The following is a 20,382-nucleotide window of genomic DNA, read 5'->3' on the forward strand; positions in this document are numbered from 1 at the left end:
AAAGAGTGTTACCCAATTTCACTATTTATATGAGTACTATATAAGATCATAAAGATAAATGCAATTTGTTTGGTTTTAGGATAAAAAATTTTACTCTACCCAACTCAATTATATTATTTAACACTACAATCATTACTATTTGTTTTTTTTTCATTTAATAACAAATTTTCACTCATACTTTTTTCCTAATTATTTTTTTAATAATAAATTTTCCACCTGCTTTCACATCTATACATACATACATACATATATATCGCCAATCTATATATTTGTCAACACTTGCAATAATTATACAAAATCAAATTGAGTCGAATCATGATCCAACTTAAAAATCAAACGCAAGCTAAATAAACAATTATAAATGTATATACAATTAGGAATAAATTAATAAATGCACATAAATCATTAATTTTTTAATAATTTCATTACACTAGCACATTCTTAAAATTTATTTTAAAAAAATATAAATTCTTAAAATAACATATCTACAGAAAATTTGTTTCCAACATAATTAATAACTAAAAGAAAAATCGTCTAATATATAATAACCATGTTCAAATATTGAACACTTTCGAAATAGTAAAAGATAAATCTATTTATAAATTTTTAAAAGCCAAAATTTTACTAAATTTAAGATTAGATTACTTGTACTTTTTTTTACAAAGTACATGGAAGTCACATATTACAACTTTTTGGAATCTGATATTTAAGAAAATGTAATATGTTTTCTAAGGATATCATTTTCTTCATTCATATTTGATATTATAATTCATTTTAAATAATCCTTAATTTGTTATTATATGCACTAATATTTGGATGGTTTTAATTTAAGAATATAAATAACTTAATAAGCATTTCAATTATGATATCAAAATTTTTAAAAATTTCTGAGGCTAACCACTCTAACTAATAACATGTGTATCGCACAAGCCAAATAAAAAAAGGCTTGTAATGTATATGTAGCATTATATTTATCGAATAAGCATAATCTAATATTTAATCAAATATAAAAAGGGTTTGACTCCCATATTATATATAGTGCAATATAAATTGACCTTGACTTGACTCATTAGAAGTCAACCTCTGATGCGTCTCCACGCTGTATTTCTCTTATTCATTGGTCTCCCAAATAACTCCCTTCGACTCCTCAAAGATATTCTTAAATTCTATCGGGCTTACATGGGTTTGAACTTAACTTTTAACTTAAAAGCTCGAGCTAATAAGTTGTGAGATCCAATCACATATAAATCACTTTATTTTCTTTTATACTTCCGATGTGGGATTAACTTTTCCCAATTGATTTTTATATTCTCAACACCCGCCCTCACGTGGTACCGTGTGGTCTTTCTCATGATTTACCTACATGGGCCACGTGAACCTTAACTGTACATCCTCGAGAACTTACCATCGAGCCGGTCTCTCATCTTTTCCGGACTCGGGCCTTAACTGCCTCGAGGTGGGCTACTTCTTCCACACTCGGGCGAGGGGGATCAACTACTATGAGCCGAGCTTCTACTTCCGATCTCAGACTTCACTGGCGTGATGTGGGCTCCTGCGCATATGCGCTCCCAGGATCATTACCATGGGCTCTGATATCATCTTAAATTCTATCGGGCTTATATGGGTTTGAACTCAACTTTCAACTTAAAAGCTTGAGCTAATAAGTTATGAGATCCAATCTCATATAAATCACTCTATTTTCTTTTATACTTTCGATGTGGGATTAACTTTTCCCAATTGATTTTTATATTCCCAACAGACACGAAAGCATATATAGATTTGATTAACTAGAACTTGCATTGCACCCTCGAAAGTGGCAAGGAAATGGATATATTCGCACGATTTGACTATATATTCAAAATGAATATATATTTATGTGGTTCTAGTAGATTCAACTATTGACTGTAGTGAATTTTTGGTAAGTAATAATTTGGAACTATCCATATATAGTATCATTAATCAATGGTTATTAGGTGAGGTGCGTCCATAAGATAATCGATTATGGTATTTCATTTTTTTGTGAAGGACTTTGATAATAATAGTATATATACATATATACATATATTCATATATATATATTGTGAAAGGAAATTCCGCTAGCTAGCAATGTTTCGAATTTATATTAAATAGAATCATTGACCATAATTAACAATTACTTGGAATTAGTCCGTTGATTAATTAACAATTACTCGGAATTAGTTGGCCAACGGAAATTCGTCCCCGCGAAGCCCCTTTTAGTAATTTCATAACTCCCACTTTCCCATTCAATTTCTTCCCCGAAAGGGCCGAAACTACAAGCCCCCAGATATCACCGTCCATCAACAGCCATCAACGGCCAGGATTCTCCTGTGAAAAATTTATTTCCGAATTTCACCAATTTCCAGCTTTTAATAATTCGGAAATTCGACCAATTTTCTCCGACCAAAACTGCCTCTCTCTCTCTCTCTCTCTCTCTCTCTCAAGATCTCTTCCCAATTTTCAATCCTAGAAGCTTCGGACGTCAGACCGGCCGGCGATAGGAGTCCTCGGGCTGCAATCTCGGCCAGCTGAATTTCAGCAGTTTGATGCATTGATCGTCGAATCCGGGTTTTCTCCGACGTTCATCGGGGTCCATTCTGAATCCTCCTGCCGATCCATCGGTTGCTTCATTGGGTGGGATTCCGCGGCTTTTTGCTGGAATTTGGCGAGGAGGGGCGGAGTTGGGTCGGGAGCTCGTGGATTCAGGTCCATCGGCGGTTCTGAAGTGGGGTGGATACTGAGGCTTCGACTTTCGGGGGAAACGGGGGATGATAATCGGAGAATGAACGATGCCGGTGCTGCGTAGCGGTTCGCGCAGGGGCCGGGGAGGAGCAGCAGCGGCAGGGAAGCAGCAGCTGAATCCGAGCGAGGCGGGTGGGGCCATCGCGACGCGGACGCGGCGGAGGAGGGCTGCAGCTGCGGCAGCAGCGGTTGCGGAGCCTGTTGATAACGGCCAGCGGCGTGGGAAGGCGGTTGATGAGGTGGGCGTAGCTGTTGCTGCTGCTAATAAGGAGGTAGAGAATAATATTAACCTCAATCGGCTGTTGGCGGGGAAGGAAGAGGTCGCGGAGAAGCCAATGGATGGATTCGATAGTGGTGCCCGAAGTGCTGACAAGGCTCCTGCTGGGGAAGACGAGGGGAGCACCGGTCCGCTTCCTGAGAGGGTATGTTGTCCGTTGCTTTATCGTTACATAAAACTTACTTGCGCCGACAATTTGGGAGATGGTCTTGTCTCAGTTAATCTTCGTTGCGTTTTTAGTGGTGTGGATGGCAATGATTGGGATTACGGATTGCTAGTGTGTGGAATTTGATAGATAGTTATCGTTTATGAATAAACTATGCGTGCTTTCTTCGAAGTTGTTAGATAGTTATTCCAGTAAAACTCTGTAGTAGTTATGCAAAGAAGATCATTTTCTCGAGAGTTAGCTTTTAGCTATGATTTGGGCTTAATCAGATCATTGCATCCCTTAATTACGGCATGTACATCATATATGTAGTTGTATCATAGTAAAGAAAGAATGCGGGCTACTTTCTTCATGTTGATCATGCTACTCCTGGTCTGTCTAATTATGTGGAGTGTTCACAACTTGTTCACTGCTTTAGCCTTTTGTCATGACAAGAGAGATTCTTTATCCTGCTTGGTTTAGTTCATCTTTCTTTTGCTTGTTGTTTTTCTGTTGTACTTCTGAATTCTGAATGGATTGTGCGCATCCTCGAGCTAATGTCCCATGTAAGCTATACTCTACAGATGTTAACATCAATTTGCATGATTATTGATTGTCAATCTTTTTTGTTATTTTGCCTCAGGTTCAAGTTGGCGGTTCCCCTGTGTATAGATTAGAAAGGAAGTTGGGTAAGGGCGGTTTTGGACAAGTCTATGTCGGTCGACGTGTTTCTGCTGGAAGTTCAAATGATATAACTACTGGCCCAGGAGCTGTAGAGGTACGCACATCTCTTGTTAAGTTTCTGTTTATAACCGGAGAGGTAGAAATAAAAATAAGTATAGAATTTTGCTCTTGAGTTTGTCTTGCATATCCATGTCCTTTTAGGGTGATTGAGATTAGAAAATTGTTGGATTCCAGGTGGCTTTAAAATTTGAGCATAGAACTAGCAAAGGATGTAATTATGGACCCCCGTATGAATGGCAGGTCTACAGGTGAGTGACCTCATTCTTTATATTTCTCATTTTGGTGTTTGTATTTCATTTTTGCGTAGACTTGTTCCTTTGACATATATTTGTTGCCTGTCCCAGTGCTTTTAATTTTTTCGGTTCCAGATTCTTGGGATACAAGATTAACTCCTTTTTAATATGTCTGTAGCACTCTAGGAGGCAGTCATGGTGTCCCACGGGTACACTACAAGGGTCGGCAAGGTGACTATTACATCATGGTATGCCTCCTTTTGCTTTTGTTTCTTCGGCGACAATATTATTTCCTTCATTTATGGTCAAATGGGTATATGACTAAATCTATAATTACCTGCAGGTAATGGACATGCTGGGGCCGAGCCTATGGGATATTTGGAATAATAACACTAATACGTGAGTTTTCTTAAAAATTTGCTCGCTACATTTTTTTTTTAATTGGGTTTTATCTGTTCATGTTGTATCTTTATTGTCTAGTCCATTTTCACCTCTTAATTAAGGCACTCCATATCTGCAGAATGTCCATTGAAATGGTTGCATGTATTGCGATTGAAGCGATATCCATATTGGAGAAGGTGCACTCCAGAGGGTAAGGCTCTTTTGCTTTGGATTTAAATCTTGGAAAATTTGCATCTCTCTTTGAGCATCATATGTAGTATTTAATCTTGTTTATTGCCATCTATAATGGATATATTTCAGCTACATTCACGGGGATGTGAAGCCAGAGAATTTCCTGCTTGGTCCTCCTGGGACTCCTGATGAGAAGAAATTGTTCTTGGTTGATCTTGGGTTAGGTACTTCATAATCACAATTCTTTGTATTAATTTTCTGTACAAGGTTTTCAATTCAACAGCTCACTTAAGTATTTGCTTCGTTGGTTTATCAGCTACAAGATGGCGCGACAGTTCGACTGGTCTGCATGTTGAGTATGACCAAAGGCCTGATGTTTTCAGGTACATTGCAAACAATTGCAGTAATGTTGATATTCCGAATCAATGTCTTGCCGTTTATTTTGTTGATTCCTTTATGAATTCTTCAATGCGATTGTTCATGGCAGGGGAACAGTCCGTTATGCTAGCGTGCATGCTCATTTGGGAAGAACCGGGAGTAGGAGAGATGATCTTGAGTCTCTTGCTTATACCCTTGTTTTTCTCCTCAGAGGTCGTTTGCCTTGGCAGGGTTACCAGGTTGGTCTCAGTCCCTTCTCCATGTACTACCATAAGCATTTCTTCTCTTCCTATTAGATATCTAATAATTTTGAGTGATGGTGTTTCCACTTTTTAGGGAGAGAACAAAGGATTTCTTGTTTGCAAGAAAAAGATGGCAACTTCTCCAGAGAATCTCTGCTGCTTCTGTCCGCTGCCATTTCGTCTGTTTCTTGAACATGTGGTGAACTTGAAGTTTGATGAAGAACCTAAATATGCAAAGTACATCTCACTTTTTGATGGGATTGTTGGCCCAAACCCAGATATTAGACCCCTCAACACAGAGGGTGCTCAAAAGGTGGGTAGCTTAATCCTATATTCTTATGCAGTTTGGTTTCTGACTGATAGTCCATTCAGTTTTCCTTACTCCTCAACATTTATTTTGTAAAAGCTCGTCTTTCAAGTTGGTCATAAGAGAGGGCGACCGACAATGGAGGAAGAGGATGATGATGGGCAACCCAAGAAGAAGGTCCGTTTGGGAATGCCAGCTACACAATGGATAAGTGTCTATAATGCTCGGCGTCCCATGAAGCAAAGGTAACCCTTTCATTCAGCTCTCTTCACTATTCTCGGCAACGTTTAACTGCTGTTTTGGTTTGGTTTATAATAGTCTGATAGTGTCTTGTATTCGACGTACCTGTAGGTATCACTACAATGTGGCTGATGCAAGGCTCAGTCAACACATTGACAAGGGAAATGAAGATGGGTTATATATTAGCAGTGTGGCATCCTCTCAAAACCTCTGGGCCCTAATCATGGATGCTGGCACTGGTTTCACGTCACAGGTCTATGAACTGTCGCCATACTTCCTTCACAAGGTAAATTCTTGCTATGTTGTTTTGTCCACTTTGCTTGTATGATTCCTATGATTGAGAGGCATTTCGCATGGTATAATTAGGTCTGATTAGAAAGACTATGATGTTCTCATGAATTTTGATTGATCTAACATGTGTATAAAAATATATTTCTCGAAGGAATGGATTATGGCGCAATGGGAAAAGAATTATTACATCAGTGCAGTAGCTGGGGCAACTAATGGGAGTTCGCTGGTGGTAATGTCGAAAGGTAGGAGCTTCATAATTTGCTTATAGATGGAATTCTAAATGTAAGCTTCCCAATTAGGCCCCAACATATTCTTCAACTATAATTGAAGGATTCATTTTGTTCCAGGTACGCAATATGTGCAACAATCGTATAAAGTTAGTGACTCGTTCCCATTCAAGTGGATCAACAAGAAGTGGAAGGAGGGATTCTATGTTACAGCAATGGGCACATCTGGGAATAGGTGGGCTGTAGTCATGTCTCGGGGTGCTGGGTTTTCAGATCAGGTAAGAACTTGTGATAGGTTTTGCCAAAAATGGTCTTGCGAGCGTTGAAGCCCAAAAGGGGAATAAAAAAACATAAAGACTAATGTTTCGTATCATTGATCACTTTTCAGGTCATTGAATTAGATTTCCTGTATCCTAGCGAAGGCATTCATCGGAGATGGGACTGTGGATACCGTATTACAGCAACTGCTGCAACTGGTGATCAGGCTGCTTTCGTCCTTAGTGTGCCAAGGAGGAAGCCTGTAGATGAGACTCAGGAGACTCTTCGAACTTCCGCTTTTCCTAGCACCCACGTAAAGGTATATATCTGCATTGATTTATCTATTGCTGATCTGTTTCCTTTGGCACGTGGGACAGCTTACTGTAGATTATGGTTGGAAGTTATGTTACAGTATGAAGCTAACGGAAGGGAAATTTAGAATTTAGTCTTAACATTTAGGGGACTTGTTACCCCTGATAAGACGTGGTATCAAGGAACCAACCAGATGGTTTGGTTCCGAGCTATACCTCGATTTGCTGCGACCAATTGGTCTCTTTCGTATGCCATGTGATTATGTGCCTGAAAGTTCCTCAACCATTATGTTTTAGCAAGTCCATACTTGATGCTCACTCTCTTCCTGTAACTGTTGATTCGGGATGTAGTCTTATATCTTCTGATCAAATGATTGCGCAGGACAAGTGGGCAAAGAATCTCTACATTGCATCGGTCTGTTACGGGAGAACTGTTTCGTGATCCTGCCGAGAATTCTTTGGAAGAGGGCTGACTGCTGGTGAGAGTCCTGACTGAAATTTTGACAGATTCAACCTCCTGACAGTTCGAGCTCCCAACGTCTTAGGAGGCCTCTGGTCCGTTATGGCATCGTCACCGCACTTGGTCATATAACTCTGAAAATGCCATGTCTGATGAAGCAAAGGCCCTGCTAAGCGATGGGCTCCTTTACTTAATTATTTTTATATAATTGTTGTATAGGTTGTCCTTTCTGCGATTTGCCTTTACCCAGACCTTCTATACCCAAGTGTATTCGTGGTCGTGACGGTTTGGCTCGATATATTTGATGGGAGCTTATTCTTTTATCGCATCCGTAGGAATGAATCCACATTCTGCTTTTAGTAGGTCCATTAATCCAAAGGTGAGAGTTTAGCATGCCCTAGTGGTTCACTCAACAGTCTATGGTCGGGACTCGGTCTACTTGAACGTGTTACATTTAGATTAATATGGGGATGAACATCACAAGAGGCACGTAAAATAATTAATTACGCATGACATGGATATATATAAAAATTTAAAAATGATTGACGACGCGTCTGTACTGTTTTACTTGGTCTAACAGAAAGTCATCAAAGGTCGAAATGAAAGAGACTGCTTTAATTATAATATGGCGGATTTATCCACCAAGTTACGTCCAAAATTATTATGTTTAATGTCCGTCGAATAAAATAAAAATGTTTTAAGCCCAGTCCTCCTCGAAATTGTGGGAAAGGACATAAAAGAAGTGATCGTTTTGAACTCACCATGGTCCAAGTCAAGGTGACCTCGTCATTGAGGGAGGTATGAATATCGAGACACCGATAACGACCAGAAGTTCCGATCATGTTCACTTCTGAACTATACAAACTTCAGCGAAGTCATGTCACGAGTTAGGGAACGCATGAAACAGGGATAAACATGACGATCGTCCTGATCATTCAATTCAATATGAGCGATACATTTTCTAATCAAATTCGCTAATTAACCAAAGTCGTCTCGTCATCATGCATGACAAATTGACTTCTCAGTGGAGACTTGATGCCAAACGTCTGAGTCAGCTTAATTAGAAGTTCCTCCATACATATATAATGTGATGAAGGCATTGCCTTGGTGGGGCACCTACATGAATTCAATCCAAGCCTTCGTGTCTCCATTTCAACAACCTTCTTGAAGTCATTTTTCGTTGAACCATAACTTTTCCAATTTATTCATTTTTCTAATATTTTGAATAAAACAAAAAGGGGAAAAAATAATCATAAAAGGGTCGTTACAATTTGGCCATTATTGACTGTCCTTTTTGTCTTCATCCATCTCTCAGTCTTCGAGCATAGCATAGGGAGAAGAATCTGCGAGGAATCTGCCAACTGCATATATAGAAAGATGTACTTATCCAGTTGAATATGTTTATTTTGTAGTACACTATGTTGTTTTGAACTTGTACCGTTTCTGGATTGTATATTCTTCACCATGTCCATTTGTTATTGACTAACCTCCGCTATTGTAAATCTCTTTAAGGATTAGACGCATATTCGTTTTAAAAAATCGAACTAATAAAATGATGAGTCGAATCATCTCATATATCTAGAATTCAATTCGTAGGCCATTGAATCTCTCTTTAAGTGTATATATATGTCCTATATAATTACATTCTAATTCTAATCTTTCGATTTTTCTGCACATATATACAGATACGTCTCAATTTTTTAACCCGTGCACTTTGTTCCTAAGCAAACAGCCTTGGCCACGGCCACCCGCGTTGTTTTGCGGGGAAAACAATACATTTAAGACAAATAAATATCATCATTTTTTTATAAAATTTTTAAGGTTATTACTAATAGTTTTTTTTCCCCCTTTTGGGACAGTAGTAGCTGACAGGTTCTATTGAAATGGGAAATTAAATATTAACATGTTTTTTGATTTAGGCAACCAAGTTTCCGTATTGACAATTTCCACACGATATGATTAACGTATGTAATTTCCTTTTTCCTTCTAGTTAATAAAAATATATTATGTGTATGGCGTAATCAGCAATGACCATGCTCAAATTCTCGAGCAAGGTAAATATCCTTTCTTTTTATTTTTTGGCCACAAAGAGTAAATAATTGAAATTTACTTCTTTATTAATTACTTATAAAATAAATGCACGTAAAGTAACGTAATTTGACACATTATTTGTAACATTTATAAGTATTTATAAAAAAATAATGTTATATTTATACATTGAATCCATATGAAAGGTTAACTAATTTATTAAGAATGATTATTGGAGCAACTTTTCGGTATTCCGGTTTGTGATAATTAACTTCGATCAATAACGATGGTTCGGGATGAACTTTTAGCATTAATTCATTAAAATTTATAAAACAGGCAAAAGTGAAATTATGAAAAGTTGAGAAATAATCCGGCGAATTTCGTATTTTTATATCAATTCTAGACTATAGATATATGTTCACCTCTCAATTATATGTACATACATGCATATATATCAATTCAATATTAATATGTAAACAGCAAGATACAAAGGTACCGAAGGGGTAGGAAGTAGGTGAAGCCTGTCACCTTTGAACAGCCACTACTCGACAGATTATTTTATCCATTTTGTTTCCTCAATTTTGAAATTAATTTTTATTCGCATGATCGGCTTCTCTGTCTTAATTTGCAATGCTCATTATATATATATATATATATATATCCAACATGATTTCTCTCTCAGAATTGGGACTTTGCACCTTCTTCTCCGGCCTCTCTGACTCTACCTCTCTGTAAGAGAGAGACCTTTTCAAAGAGTTGTTAAATTTAACGACTCTCTTCTTCTTCATCTCCATCAACCTCCCCAGAACCCAACTTCTCCCTAATCAATTCGACCGATAAATGCGGCTGAGTAGTAAGACTAGCTACAAGAAGGCCATCAGTCTCTACCGATTTCCTGGGAAAATCTTCGGCTCGGTACGCTCCTAGGAAGAGCTGAGAAACTTAAGGTACGTATAAGAGAGTTATATGTTGTTTTGTTTACTTTTGAACACATAAGGTTTCGTGGTCTTAAGTTTATTGTGAATTAATTGCTATTTGATAATGATGAATTGAAGAGTGATCAATTTCTTGCAGCTAATATAGTTATAGCTAGCTAGAGAGAGTGAAATCGCGGAATATGGATGGGCACGGGTTCGAGAGGGCCCGGTCGTGGAGGCAGACGAGCCGAAACATGAGCCGGAGCATAAGCAGGAGCATGAGTCGGAGCGGTTGGGGGATGGAGGGCGCGTTCGCCAGCCAGAGGAACTCCACGCGAACCAGTCGGTACGATGAGGACGAGGAAGCCCTCAAGTGGGCCGCCATAGAGAAGCTGCCTACTTACGACAGGCTGAGGACGAGCATTCTGCAGTCGTTCGTGGAGAATCAAGATACCATTGAGAAGCAGATCAACAAGGCAGTGGACGTCCGGAAACTGGACATGAATGACCGGCAGCAGTTCATAGACCGGATCTTCAAGGTGGCCGAGGAAGACAACGAGAGGTTCTTGAGGAAATTCAGGAATAGGATCGACAAGTAAGCTTTACTTAATTATTTTAAATTTACTTGATGAATCATTTGGTTAATTTTTTTACGATCTCATGAAGAATTTCCAGGCCTATACTAGGCGTATAGACATAGCTTGTAATTGAAAATTCTGACACCAAACCGGCGATATATAATTAAAATTTTTGGATTTCGGTTAGATTCTCGAACATGGTAAGGAGTAATTGCTTTGCCAGGAGAGCAAGAACATATTTTCTTGGAGAGTCATCACTTGTTTGGTTTCATAGTAGGATTTTAAAATTAGATTTTGATTTTGAAAAAGAGTGGTATAAATGGGATCCACCATTTGACTTTGTATGAGATATTTTGTTTTGTTGTGAAAAAAAAAAGTGGTATAAATGGAACTCACTCTTTGACTTTGTATGAGTTATTTTATTTTGTAATAGATAGAGTTAAGTTAGAATTGTAATTCTAAAATAACACTCGCAAATCAAACAGTACATCAATCATTTGTAGATTATAGCAAACAAGACATTGACACCCATCTTAAATTTTTCTAATACTTAATATTACAATGGCCAACATATAATATATATTTATATATATATAATATTACAACTTGCAATTTTTTATTTCCATGGACACCTCACTTCTATGCATGCATATCCTCATTGCTTGATTACTGGACTTATTAATTGATTATGACCAAGTATTATTTGGTCGATAACCTTATATACAAAACCATAGTTTATTTTATTTTATAATCCAAAATATATATGTTTTATTAAATATCCCGATGAGCAATTCTCTACAAAAGATTTTCTCTTAATATTACAATATGTATATATATATATATATATATATTTATAGGATGACGTGCGTACATGACCTTCCTTGATGCTTCCTTAACTATATATTTTTCAAAATAAAAGTAAGACTTATTGCATGATAGTCATTTTAAATCTGAAAATGGACTGGTTCATGCATTATGCTTGTTAACTACCTACTAGTGTATACATAGTTGAACGGCCTTTTTTTTTTTCGGTGCATTAAAAAATAATTCCGATACACTTGTCCTGGTAATCTCTTCGATCAAATTAGAAGTGACTACCGCGAACGCGTTACTTTCATTTTGGAGACAAAATCGAGAAATATTCTTTTGCGCCAAAAATTAACGTTAGCCCAAAATTAAATGTGAAGATGACTTTGGCAACAAATTAGGTTGACTTTCTTCCCGCCAAAATTAATGCTCTTTCTTTTTTTCTATTTGCCTTTTTTATTTACTGGAATTTGTTTAAGGTTGGAATTTGAATATAATTTGCAGGGTAGGGATTCAACTTCCGACGGTTGAAGTTAGGTTCGAACACTTGACAATAGAAGCCGACTGCTATGTAGGCAGCAGAGCGCTCCCAACGCTTTTGAACGCCGCCGAAAACATCGCGGAGTCGGCTCTTGGTCTGGTTGGCATCAGATGGGCCAAGAGGACGAAACTCACCATCCTCAAAGATGTCTCTGGCATCGTGAAACCCTCGAGGTAAGATCATTCTTGAACGTTATATTCTATAAAGTATGTTCTGATGTAGAAAACAAGAAATGTGCTAAACTAATTTGAACATCGATTTCTTCAACTGTATTATGTATAACAGAATGGCCCTTCTGTTGGGCCCGCCATCCTCAGGGAAGACAAGCCTTCTGTTGGCTCTAGCAGGGAAGTTGGATCCGACTCTGAATGTGAGAGATTAACTAACCATATATTTTGAGTTTAACTCGAGCCAGAAGTGCGAAGTATATTTTGATCAAGGTATATACTAATCACAAGTCGCTGTGTATATATGGAATAGGTGCGAGGACAGGTGACCTACAATGGACATAAGTTCAACGAGTTTGTGCCACAGAAGACGTCGGCGTACATCAGCCAGAACGATGTTCATGTCGGGGAAATGACGGTGAAGGAGACCTTGGATTTCTCAGCAAGATGCCAAGGCGTTGGAACACGATATGGTATGTAGACCATATGTAAAGCAATCATATGTAATGCATTTACTTCATATTTGGGCTATAGGTATATATTTAGATGCCCTTTATATATATGTATACGTATATGTTTTAAAGTTTATTTTTGGTTTTCATGCATGAAGAGCTTCTAACTGAGCTTGCAAGTAGGGAAAAAGATGCTGGGATCTTTCCAGAGCCTGAAGTTGATCTTTTTATGAAGGTGCAGATTAATTCATTGCTCTATATAATGTATATAAATATATGTATATATTTGTTGTTAATGAAAATCGCTTCCTTTAATTCGTTAGCTTTATTTCTTTTCAGGCAACAGCAATGAAAGGAGTAGAGAGTAGTCTTATCACTGACTACACATTGAAAGTAAGTGGATATATAGATATGTTTCGTGTAGTTTTAAGTAGGGGTGATCGGTTGAGGTACCTTATATTTTTTACGATATCTGGATTTGAATTTTGGAATCGGAACTTATCTGGAATCTGTATTATATCACAGGTTCTGAGTACCCAATTGAAACCTGTAAATTTTTTTCTTTCGCTAAATAAAATCAAAAATATCACATATATAATTAGTAATCACGCCAAATAGAATATCAACAAAATTTAAATTAATTCACAACAACAAAAAAATAATGTCTTATCAATTCAATAACAAAATTAAATATTCATAATACGATATCACACAACAAAATGTCTTTATTTTGATTGATTAAAACTTTATTCTTTCCTCTTTATTTTTTTAATAAATAACCGGTTCCGAGTATCTTGTAGACAAGAATCGGTTTTCACCGATTCCTGATTTTAATACCCGAAAGTTACCACGTTTTCAATACGAACTACCGGGATCCTACCCTAACGGGTAGGTTCCGATCAGTTCTGAATATATTTGGTACCTATGCACACCCCTAGTTTTAAGGTCTTTGTAAATAGGTTTAAGAAAAGACACCGTCAATCAAATCTGTTAATGATTGTTAATATATTGTTAGAATTCTAAATTTATTTCTATAATAATTATTTCCGAATTATATTTAGATCAAGAACAAAATTTCGGTTATATATATATATATATCAACATCATATATGAAAATGTAGGGTCATAAATATATAAAATCCACGAAAGTCTTCCAGGTAAGACTATTGAAAAGGTCGTAACTCTGATGGGGACCTCGTCAAAGTTTCACACTTACCTACTCCTTGGCCATTTCATGTGTACAAGTCTTTACCTCAAAATGATCGGATGAAATTCTAATGAGGGACCTGACATGGTTTGGTCCCCTTTGCTTATTAAAAATTAGTCACAAGTTTGAGCGTGATGGGCGAATACAGTTTATATGTCGAAATGGATGGATTAATTTCTCGATTCAATCCAACTGGTTGCTATTGCCTTGAGCAATCACGTAGAGACTATGCAGTAATGCAAGATCAAGAGCAATGTAGAGTTCTGATAAAAGAACCTCCCAGTTCCGAACATTATGTTCCAACTTCCATTTCTTTCTGAGTTTCTTTGTTTTTACATACAATTGATTAATCTGACCATTTTAAGAAACATATGCTAATATGTTAACTTCTTGTTAATGTTCGATAAACAGATATTAGGGCTCGACATATGTCGGGACACGATTGTCGGGGATGAGATGCAACGTGGGATATCTGGTGGACAGAAAAAAAGAGTCACCACAGGTTCGTTTCAATTATCTGTTCAATAGGGCTATGTCAATTCGCATGTATCAGTTTCACCTTCGATGTCGTGTTAAAGTTTAATGGTTGCATCTGCAGGAGAGATGATTGTTGGGCCGACCAAGACCGTGTTTATGGATGAGATATCGACCGGGCTGGACAGTTCCACAACATTTCAAATAGTGAAGTGCCTGCAGCAGGTCGCACAACTTACTGATGCCACCATCCTGATGTCCCTTCTCCAGCCTGCTCCTGAGACATTTGATCTCTTCGATGACATCATCCTTCTTTCCGAAGGCCAGATTGTCTATCAAGGTCCCCGCGAGCATGTGGTCGAGTTTTTTGAGCGCTGTGGATTCCAGTGCCCGGAGAGGAAGGGAACTGCAGATTTCTTGCAAGAGGTCACGTCAAAAAAGGACCAGGAGCAGTACTGGGCGGACCGCACCAGGCCCTACAAATACGTTCCAGTTTCCGAGTTTGCAGCCCGTTTCAAGCAGTTCCATGTTGGCATGAGGCTTGACAATGAGCTATCGATACCATTTGACAAGTCCCGGAGCCACCCTGCTGCCCTGGTCTTCACCAAGCACTCCGTCCCCACGCTCGAGCTCCTGAAGGCCTCCTTCGACAAGGAGTGGCTGCTGATCAAGAAGAATGCTTTTGTATACATCTTCAAGACTGTCCAGATCATCATTGTGGCCGTCATCGCAGCTACGGTGTTCATCCGGAGCCACATGCACTCTAGGGACGAAAGTGATGGCAGGCTCTATATCGGGGCCCTGCTCTTCTCGATGGTCATAAACATGTTCAATGGATTCGCGGAGCTGTCCATGTCCATAATGAGGCTTCCTGTATTCTACAAGCAGAGGGACCTCCTCTTCCACCCCCCATGGATGTACACCCTCCCAAACTTTGTGCTCAGGGTCCCGATTTCAGTCTTGGAGACTGTCGTCTTTATGATCATCACATATTACTCCATCGGGTTCGCCCCCGAGGCCAGCAGGTATGCATTAGCTCAGGTAGAACATGATTTTTTTTGGTCGAACAGATAGAACATGATTGCTAAGTTCAAACGTACAGTAAGTAATTTCTCATTTATTTTCTTAAATTCTTCTTTCAGGTTCTTCAAGCAGATGTTGTTGGTATTTTTGATCCAACAAATGGCAGCAGGGCTTTACAGAGTCATTGCTGGAGTTTGCCGGACGGAGATTATTGCCAGCACTGGCGGTGCTCTCATGCTCCTTCTCGTGTTCTTGCTCGGAGGTTTCATCATTCCTAAAAGTAAGGTTCTTTCTCTTATGGAAAATATTTAAAAGCTTGGATTTCTCTGTCTTCTCATTCTGTTTTTGTTGGAATTTTTTTTCCCCGGAAACCGTAAAATGCAGAAGGCAATGAAACACATTTTTTACGAGCTTTTCGTGAGACATTTTCCTGTTCTGTAACCTCACGAACATTGTCTAACTTTCTCATTCGAGTTTGAAAGCCACACGAGATTCACATGTTTAAACGCACTGGGGCGGACAGGTTCGATCCCAAACTGGTGGGGGTGGGGGTACTGGGCATCACCACTTTCATATGGATTCAATGCCTTCGCCGTCAACGAGATGTTTGCTCCTCGCTGGATGAATAAAACGGTAAACATTTTTTTTTATTAAATATTTCCCTATGTTTGAGTCCGAATCGGGATGTTGTTACTTGAGTTGAAGATAAACTTATTTATCCGAATTCTGAACTGCAGGCTTTCGACGGTGAGACAAAGGTAGGTGAAAAGGTGCTCCAGGATTTCGATGTGCCCCGAGACGAGAACTGGTACTGGATTGGGGCAGCAGCGCTTTTCGGATTCATAATCCTCTTCAACGTGCTCTTCACCTTCGCTCTTATGTACCTGAACCGTAAGCTTCCATCAGTAGATTATGCTGTCACTGATTTCTCAAGCAGATATTCCCAATGATTATTTTCACTAAAACTCGTTGTTTGGTGTGATAGCTTTTGGGAAACCACAAGCGATAGTATCAGAGGAAGCAGCAAAGGAGAAGGAGGGTGAGCAAGACGAATCATTCTCGGGAGGATATGGGACTAAGAGAGATCCGATGCCTAGACCACTCTCAGCTGCTGATGGAAACAACACAAGTAAGTAACTCGGCAAATCTCAGAAAAATAAGTTAATGCTACATTGATTTACGATATGGAGTAGAATGATTAGATCCTAATTGTGCACATATATATCTCGTTTCCAGGAGAAATGGAGCTCAGAAGGATGAGCAGCCGAACGAATCCCTATGGTCTGAGTCGAAATGCTGATTCAACTCTTGAAACAGCAAATGGTGTCGCTCCGAAGAGAGGAATGGTTCTTCCCTTCACTCCATTAGCAATGTCCTTTGATGATGTTAATTACTACGTGGACATGCCCCCGGTAAGTAAACTCGCGAATCGGATTTATTTTCTCAGACTTATATATGGAGCGAATTCTAGTTTTAGCTGTCAATTCTCAATCCGTGTGGCCTAACACAGGAGATGAAGGAACAAGGGGTGAATGAAGACAGGCTTCAACTGCTCCGGGAAGTCACAGGTGCCTTCCGTCCTGGAGTCCTGACGGCGCTGATGGGGGTCAGTGGAGCCGGAAAGACGACCCTCATGGATGTCCTGGCTGGAAGAAAGACGGGAGGTTACATTGAGGGCGATGTCAGGATATCCGGATTTCCCAAGAAGCAGGAGACCTTCGCTAGGATCTCTGGATACTGTGAGCAGAACGATATCCACTCGCCCCAAGTCACTGTGAGGGAGTCATTGATTTACTCGGCTTTCCTCCGGTTATCCAAGGAAGTCAGCAAGGAAGAAAAGACGGTGAGATTTTCTCCTGTTATGGTCTCTTATTCCATCCTACAAATCAGAATTGCGTAACTAAGTTGCCGTCATGTTCTGGTTTTTTGTTAGACTTTTGTGGACCAAGTGATGGACCTCGTGGAGCTGGACAATCTCAAGGATGCCCTGGTCGGACTCCCCGGGGTCACAGGTCTATCAACGGAGCAGAGAAAGAGGCTAACAATAGCAGTGGAGCTGGTCGCGAATCCTTCTATCATATTTATGGATGAGCCGACATCAGGACTGGATGCGCGTGCTGCTGCCATTGTCATGAGGACCGTGAGGAACACAGTGGACACTGGAAGGACTGTCGTCTGCACGATCCATCAGCCTAGCATTGATATCTTCGAAGCCTTCGATGAGGTAATACTATAATTAAGTTAATTAATCAGCTCGCTTGTCCGACTAATTATCACATTATCCAATCCCTAACTGAACTATACAAATAAATTTTTCGTGCCAGTTGCTACTGATGAAGAGAGGAGGACAGTTGATTTACTTTGGACCTCTGGGTACGAACTCTCAAAAGGTCATCGAGTACTTTGAGGTATGACCTAATTAATGTGCCATTTCCTCTGTTAATTCATACTAAAAGGAGAGAATTGCGAATTGAATTCGAATTTCTTGCACGCACTGAAGGCCATCCCCGGAGTTCTGAAGATTAAAGATAAGTATAATCCTGCAACGTGGATGCTGGAAGTGAGCTCAGTAGCTGCGGAAGTCCGGCTTGGAATGGACTTCGCCGAGTACTACAAGTCTTCATCTTTGTACAAGTAAGATATTACATTCTTGTAGGCCAGTAGACAATGTGATATCGTGAACAAGAAATTCATATGATTCCGTTGTTTCTCAATGAATATAGGAGAAACAAGGATATGGTTAACGAACTGAGCACGCCGCCTCCCGGAGCAAAGGATCTGTACTTCCCGACGCAGTACTCTCAGTCATCGTGGGGACAGTTCAAGTCCTGCCTCTGGAAGCAGTGGTGGACTTATTGGAGGAGCCCGGACTATAACCTCGTGAGATATTTCTTCACATTGGCCACGGCGCTCATGGTTGGCACGATATTTTGGAAGGTCGGCAACAGAAGGTACTGTTAGAGATAACCATATCATGTTGGTTTCATCAGTCAGATCAAAACAGTTCTGTAACGAGTTTACCAATTATCAATCCTAGTGCCATTCGTTCTACTAATAATTGTTGCCGATTATGTCCCATCACTCAGGGAAAATCCTGGTGATCTCATGATGGTGATCGGAGCTATGTATGCAGCAGTGCTGTTCGTTGGAATCAACAACTGTTCCACTGTGCAGCCTGTGGTAGCTATCGAGAGAACAGTATTTTATCGAGAGAGAGCCGCCGGAATGTACTCTGCTTTACCATATGCACTTGCTCAGGTAAGAAGAATTCGCGGCTCGGGGAATATGCAGAATCTCTCGATGAATGAAGTTCGCAACTAATTTGTCTTTCCGGGGGATGCAGGTGATTTGTGAGCTGCCATACGTGTTTGTCCAAACGACATACTACACGCTGATAGTTTATGCGATGGTGAGCTTCGAATGGGTGGCAAAGAAGTTCTTGTGGTTCTTCTTCATCAGCTTCTTCTCCTTCCTCTACTTCACGTACTACGGCATGATGACCGTCTCCATTACCCCGAACCAGCAGGTGGCCGCCATCTTCGCCGCTGCCTTCTACGCCCTCTTCAACCTCTTCTCCGGCTTTTTCATTCCCCGACCGGTATATTGCAATCTAATCCTTAACTCTGTTTTCCACTACCGCTGTACCGTCAACTATTAAGCAGTACTAACTGATTGATCAATCGTGTCAATTCTGCAGAAAATCCCGAAATGGTGGATATGGTACTACTGGATTTGCCCCGTGGCATGGACAGTGTACGGACTAGTCGCTTCGCAATACGGGGATGTTACCCAGACCATCCAAGTAACCGGCGCCACGCCCGACCAACTGCCTCTCAATGACTACATAAAGCAACAGTTTGGGTATGATGCAGATTTCATGGCCCCTGTCGCAACCGTCCTGGTAGGCTTCACGGTCTTCTTCGCGTTCATGTTCGCCTACTGCATCAAGGCTCTCAACTTCCAAATGAGGTAGCCCCATATCGAATCGATTTCCACGGCGATCAATGCGCTCGAATCTGTGTAAATACACACGATCATCATCGCTAAATGCGCGAAGAGTTATTAAAGATACAATAAGAGTACTATCATGGAGGGAAATTATATACAAAAGTGTTGTGTTTGCATTATATAGAACATAGATTATTCATTATTGTAAAAACTAAAAAGTAAAGAGAGTAGCTTCATCAGTAAGTAATATCGAGGAACAACTTCCATCTTTTGTAAGGTTTAACGGCAAAGATTTATATTTATAATATTATTAGCAATTTCCATTTGATTTTTGCCCCAAAAAAAAACCAAGAAATTATTAGTGCTGGTTGTTTATCGTCGGCCATGAAAAATGAGGGAGAAAGTCGTTGGAATAGAACAAATGTAACGAAAAAATTAACCAAGAATCAGTGCTTGTAAATAAAAATTTCGTACATTTTGTGAATAGTCGATAAAGTCGTGGATTTGAATTTTTTTCTTAGCACGCACAATTTTTGGTGAAATCACTCCGGATGAGCTTTGTGCGAATTTTAGTGAATCTGTGGACTTACCAAAAAAAAAAAAAGATTCGGTCAGAAAGAAGAGAATAACTTCTCCTTATTGAAAAAAATAAACTGAAAATATATGGAAAATAATGGAAAAATGTCTATCAGATCAGGAGGTTTGAGCTCGGGACATATTTGGGCCTGGGCTCGGAAATTCCGAGGAAGGCCATACGGCTGAAGCAGACACGTGGAAACAGCAAGGCAATAGCC

At 39.4% G+C, this 20,382-nt stretch overlaps 2 protein-coding genes across 2 annotated transcripts; both read left to right on the top strand.

Annotated features, from left to right (window-relative positions):
• The first annotated feature begins 2,414 nt into the window (after positions 1 to 2,414).
• On the top strand, positions 2,415 to 7,776 carry LOC116200015 (casein kinase 1-like protein HD16). The gene is made up of 16 exons (XM_031530665.1): positions 2,415 to 3,182; positions 3,826 to 3,960; positions 4,101 to 4,174; positions 4,338 to 4,407; positions 4,503 to 4,558; positions 4,680 to 4,751; positions 4,862 to 4,956; positions 5,049 to 5,115; positions 5,220 to 5,349; positions 5,447 to 5,665; positions 5,759 to 5,904; positions 6,011 to 6,185; positions 6,342 to 6,432; positions 6,538 to 6,695; positions 6,806 to 6,994; positions 7,369 to 7,776. Exons 1-16 carry the CDS (start codon positions 2,808 to 2,810, stop codon positions 7,426 to 7,428), a joined length of 2,112 nt encoding a protein of 703 aa, XP_031386525.1. The 5' UTR covers positions 2,415 to 2,807; the 3' UTR covers positions 7,429 to 7,776.
• Positions 7,777 to 10,152: 2,376 nt separating this feature from the next.
• LOC116200014 (ABC transporter G family member 35) lies at positions 10,153 to 19,913 on the top strand. The gene is made up of 22 exons (XM_031530663.1): positions 10,153 to 10,421; positions 10,549 to 10,986; positions 12,281 to 12,490; positions 12,603 to 12,687; positions 12,798 to 12,957; positions 13,095 to 13,171; positions 13,276 to 13,329; positions 14,555 to 14,645; positions 14,742 to 15,642; positions 15,760 to 15,920; positions 16,164 to 16,273; positions 16,378 to 16,531; positions 16,626 to 16,769; positions 16,877 to 17,052; positions 17,151 to 17,483; positions 17,574 to 17,864; positions 17,965 to 18,048; positions 18,141 to 18,274; positions 18,364 to 18,591; positions 18,727 to 18,898; positions 18,984 to 19,238; positions 19,338 to 19,913. The coding sequence occupies exons 2-22, from the start codon at positions 10,592 to 10,594 to the stop codon at positions 19,611 to 19,613; spliced, it is 4,491 nt and encodes a 1,496-aa protein (XP_031386523.1). The 5' UTR covers positions 10,153 to 10,421; positions 10,549 to 10,591; the 3' UTR covers positions 19,614 to 19,913.
• The last annotated feature ends 469 nt before the right edge of the window (positions 19,914 to 20,382 follow it).

This window comes from Punica granatum, chromosome 3 (assembly GCF_007655135.1).
Source record: "Punica granatum isolate Tunisia-2019 chromosome 3, ASM765513v2, whole genome shotgun sequence".
Taxonomy (NCBI): Eukaryota; Viridiplantae; Streptophyta; class Magnoliopsida; order Myrtales; family Lythraceae; genus Punica; species Punica granatum.